Source organism: Salvelinus alpinus, chromosome 27 (genome assembly GCF_045679555.1).
Source record: "Salvelinus alpinus chromosome 27, SLU_Salpinus.1, whole genome shotgun sequence".
Classification (NCBI taxonomy): domain Eukaryota; kingdom Metazoa; phylum Chordata; class Actinopteri; order Salmoniformes; family Salmonidae; genus Salvelinus; species Salvelinus alpinus.
Window position 1 is genome coordinate 26,139,644 of NC_092112.1, and position 5,177 is coordinate 26,144,820.

General features: G+C 40.4%; 1 protein-coding gene across 1 annotated transcript; it reads right to left on the reverse strand.

Moving 5' to 3' along the window:
* Positions 1-1,984: 1,984 nt before the first annotated feature.
* LOC139556256 (solute carrier family 35 member D3-like) lies at positions 1,985-4,701 on the reverse strand. Its single transcript, XM_071369968.1, has 2 exons — positions 3,848-4,701; positions 1,985-3,312 (listed from the first exon to the last, which is right to left on the reverse strand). The coding sequence occupies exons 1-2, from the start codon at positions 4,281-4,283 to the stop codon at positions 2,447-2,449; spliced, it is 1,302 nt and encodes a 433-aa protein (XP_071226069.1). The 5' UTR covers positions 4,284-4,701; the 3' UTR covers positions 1,985-2,446.
* Between the last annotated feature and the right edge of the window lie 476 nt (positions 4,702-5,177).

Below are 5,177 nucleotides of genomic sequence, written 5' to 3' on the forward strand. Positions count from 1 at the left end.
TGTGTCATGCACAAAGTAGATGTCCTAACCGACTTGCCAGAACTATAGTTTGTTAACAAGAAATTTGTTGAAAAATTGTTGAAAAATTTGTTTTAATGACTCCAACCTAAGTGTATGTAAACTTCCGACTTCAACTGTATATACTGTATTCTATACCATCTATTGCATCTTGCCTATGTCGCTTGGTCATCACTAATCCATATATTTATATGTACATATTTTTATTCCATCCCTTTACTTAGATTTATGTGTATTAGGTAGTTGTTGTGGAATTGTTAGATTACTTGTTAGATGTTACTGCACTGTCGGAAATAGACGCACAAGCATTTCGCTACACTCGCATTAACATCTGTTAACCATGTGTATGTGAAAAATCTAATTTGATTTGATTTGATTTGAACCAACTTGACAGAGCTTGAAGAATTCTGAAAATAATAATGTGCAAATGTTGTATAATCCAGGTGTGCAAAGCTCTTAGAGACTCACCCAGAAAGACTCACAGCTGTAATCGCTGCCAAAGGTGATTTTACAAAGTATTGACTCAGGGGTGTGAATAGTCATGGAAATTAGATTTTTCTTTATTTCATTTTCAATAAATTAGCACAAAAAAAAGTTACATTTTATAAAATATTTTTTTAATTCGGGCTGTAACACATCAAAATGTGCAATAAGTAAAGGGTGTGAAAACTTTCTGAAGGACCTGTAAGTGCTAGCAAAAATGGAAAAACAGATTACATTTCATTAAAGTAGTTTCCTTATCACATAAATGAGGATTAGGAAGAGGCTGTGTTGATGGGCAGGCCAAAATGAGAAAGTGTAGCTGCATGGTATGGATTGTGCAGAGTTAGGAGCATCCATGCAGATATGGTTAATGAGGTGTTTAATTATCCCTCTGTGATTCCACAATCAGTGGTCTACAGAGAGAATGCCCGGATAACAGCATAATTGAAAATAGAATATTGGAATGCAGCATAAGAGCCAATCTTGAATATTGTTTAATTTAAAAACCATTCAGACTCCATGGTGTTTCCTTTCCTGGCCATTTGACTGACTCCACCCCCCCCCCCCCCAAAAAAAAGGAGAGGATGTGATAAAACTCACCAACCAACCCCTTTTCTTTTACAAAGTAGATTTTTTTTCTGTTCCTGTTTCTTGAAGTCCTCTGTTATCAGCACTCAGAGTTCCTGGTTTATCTGTACTTCAAGAGTCCCAATGAAGCATTTCAAAGGCACTTTGGGATTTTCCTGCAACTAATGTGCTGACTGCAGGCCTCTCTCTTTCTGGTTGATGAGGGGACAGATTGCTCACACGTCTCCCTCTCCTCTCCCTGCAGGTACTCTGGAAAGACATACTCTCACTGCATGCGTTTAGATAAGGAGGGGTTCTAAGACATACTGGAGAATACATTACCATACAGCTATGTATGCAGTATTACTTTAATCATGACACAGGCATCCTCCTTGGGTGTGATGTGAAATAGCTGTTTTCTACTCCAGAGCAGTTGAGACTTTGAGGGAATTGTGGTGGTGTACTTTGACTAATGACCCAATAAGAGAAGTGATGTGTTCCGTAGGATCAAAGTCATTCTCTAGTCTCTTTCCAATCTAATGTTGACATTACGGATCTAAATGCTCTACTGATAATGATCTCCTCACAATAAATGTTCAGTACGCCTATATTGTGTTGATGTTAAGTGAACCTTACCAAAACAGTTATCTATTGTTGGTAATTCAAAAAGCAAATCTCAATGGAAAGGCAATTTGGCTAAAACATTTACCATGGATTTCAATGTAATGGATTTATCATAAAGAAGAGGCCAACATCACAGTGGAAGAGTTTCATAAAAACATTTAAATGTACTTTGCATTGTACATGCAAATGGAAGTTGCTATTGCTCTTCACTTGCCAAATATCACAATTCATGGACTAGACAGAATCTGGACAGGCAGTAACATTGTGCAAATAAAATGATTCATACAAAAACTGGTATTAATCTTTTTATAACATGTAATTACATATCAACTTCAACCTTACCCAATGCACTGTCACACAGACAATTCATTTTGTTTACCATACAGCAAAATAGTGGTTGGGGGAAGATGGGAAGGTATTCCATTATTATGGTATCAGATGTCTTTGACCCCTAGTTTTAGCAATTTACCATCAACTATTCACCTGTTATTAATATGACTGATAAATCCATATAAAACATTTAAACATAAATGCTTTTATAAATAGTCAGTATATTTTTTCCAATCATATTAACACTCCATCTTCTCAAAAATATTTTGCTGCTTCCATAAGCGCATGTTCATGAGAAAAATACGGATCTCTTAACATTAAATCAGTGCCCAATGTCCAACCAGTCTTACAAACAAACAGAAAAAACATACAAACAGAAAAGACTGACAAAACATGCACCCTTTGAAATTAGAGTGATTCCCCATTAAGGGCTCTGCACCTCCATATTATCTATTAAGGTGTCTTTGTTCAAGAACTGCAGGTTACGGATGGACCTCCACACCCTTAGGTAACTTTCACTCACAGACTGGTTGGCCTGGTTGGCCCGGTTCTTGTTATGAAAGGCCTCTCTCTGGAGTTCTACAGACTCCATGCTGTTGCTGGTGTCTGGAAGTGGGTAGTCACTGAGGCTCTGATCATTGAGGAGGTGGTCCTGTGTGGGGACCTGTTCAATCGATCCTTCATCAGACCATCCGTGACCACTGGGCAGGGGCTCCAGGTCTCCGTTGGGAGGCTTCTTCTCAATGTAAGTTTGTCCAGGCAGAATCTCGTCCTTGCTTTGCTCCTCCAGGTCCTGGTAGAGGGTCTTCCTCCTGGTCTCAAAGTACTTGACGATGCAGTAGGTGATGGAGCCCACAGTGTTGACCACAACGCCGGCAACAAACAGGCTGGTGGGCTCCACGTCGCTGAAGGCCACCATGCCCACTGTGATGGTGGCGATGCTCTTCACCACTCCCACGAAGCTGGTGGTGACGGCCGAGTTGATGTAGGTGCATTGCAGCGTGGTGAAGTTCATGGCACAGCCGATGACTATGCAGAGGGAGAAGATTCCTGAGATGAAGGGGTTACTCCAGCCCGTGTAGCTCCACATGTTGATGGAGTCCATGCTGACAATGGAGCAGATTAAGAGAACTGGGGAGGCCATGATGGCGATGGAGTACTGGGCCGTGAGGGGGCCATATTCACTGTCTGTGCTGGTCTTCTGGATCAAGACCAGGTAGGAGGCGTGGATGATCACAGCCAGGACGCCCGTCACGTAGCCAAATGTGTCACCCGTCACGTCACCAGACCCTGAGTAAACACAGACACAGTGGTGAGAGAACAATAAAAAAAGAAAAAAAATGTGATTACATTAGTTTTTTAGGGGGTGAAACCTATTGTAAGGTATCCTGATGCTCTGAACATTATTAAAAAGTAGTGTGGAGCCACATCTTTAACACACATTCTATCCATATGGATAGGATGTGCGTTAAATGTATGGTGTAAAGGGGACAGAGCATGGTGCTGAACTTTCCTCACAGTAGCAGCAACATTGAGAGCTGTTGCATCTGGATACTTTACCAAAGGGACGTTTCTAGAAAAAACGTTGGTAATCTCTTGTTTTTTTGGTTTATTTTTACACTAACCCCGTTCATGTATTTGTAATATTAACTCTAGGATAGATTATTGCTGGTATGCAGTTTGAGGCCTATACACATTCATCAAAACTTACTGCGTAGTATGCACCCTATGCATAGGCTATTTAGAATAAATGATGATGTTTCGTTTCTACTTTACTTTACTGTATAATTAGAAGTTAATGTTATTTGAATAAGTGTAATTTTACCAGCTAAAGCTGCTCCTCCAGTAGTGATGAGCACCGCCGTTATGACCCCCACTGACGGGATACCGTTCTTCAGAACGCACACGCCGATGCCTAGGGTGACCAACGGTAGACACCGTTTAAAAACCACATACATGGGTAGACTCAGTCCTCTGAGAGACCATAGTGTTAGAGTGGACTGTAATGTGGACAGAATACAAACACCTCCGAAGACTTTGGCTAGTTGAAGGCTGAACGGAGGTATGTCTACTTTGCCCAGTCTCCTCAGTATCTCCAGTGTAACCGCTGCCAGCGTGCTGGTGAGGCACTGGATGAGAGTGAGGTAGTTGAAGTTATAAGTCGTGATGAGAAATTTTAGTAAAATGTTCAACGATCCCGAGAAAAATCCATGAGCAACAGCGACTGAGATACCAAGTAAACGACCTTTACAAACTTCCATGCTTGCCTTGAATTTCCCTTTACGCAAGAGCAAGAAAATGAAAATATTGGTGAGTCTTTATTGAGCACTCACTCAGTCCCTTGGAATAAAGTGGTGTACACTGTGTACAGTCTTCCTCCTTGAACGCACAGCTGTAAATGTCCAAGTTGTTAACGTCAGGATGTTTAAATGTTTTAATTGCAAGCAGGACCTTAAAAGCAGATAGAGGCTGGTCCCAAAACGTTGAAGAGAAAAAAAGCTTGGGTATGCTGACGCGTCTGTTTAAATTTGCAGCCAGCCAGCATGCGTTTTTCATTAATTAAATTACCTCATGTAGGAGAAGTTCTAGCTTTCTTTCTTTTGCTTCACATGCTGTTGGATACAGCAGAGAGAGACCAGAGACTGCTGGAAGAGCTGTTGGGAAAGAACTAAACTACAGTGCGACGTGCACCAGTACTGTATATCCCCTCTAGCACCAGAGAGCTGCATGGGCGCAACACTTAATTAAGCGCTGAATTTGCCTTGTGGAATAACACATTTGCCGCAACACCGGTTACCTTTTACTCACAATAAAGGGGCCATTCCATGAAACCGGTACGATTTGAGTCACTCTTACCTTTAAGTATATTGTAAGTATTGGGTCATAAAGCTTTTTAAATTAAATGTGTATATATATATAATATATATATATTTTTATTGTTGTTTTATTTAACCTTTATTTAACAAGGCAAGTCAGTTAAGGACAAATTCTTATTTACAATGACTACATGACCAAAAGTATGTGGACACCTGCTCATCAAACACATTTACATAATAATGGGCATTAATATGGATATAACAGCCTATTATATATATATGTTATAACAGCCTCCACTCCTCTGGGAAGGCTTTCCACTAGATGTTGGAACATTGCTG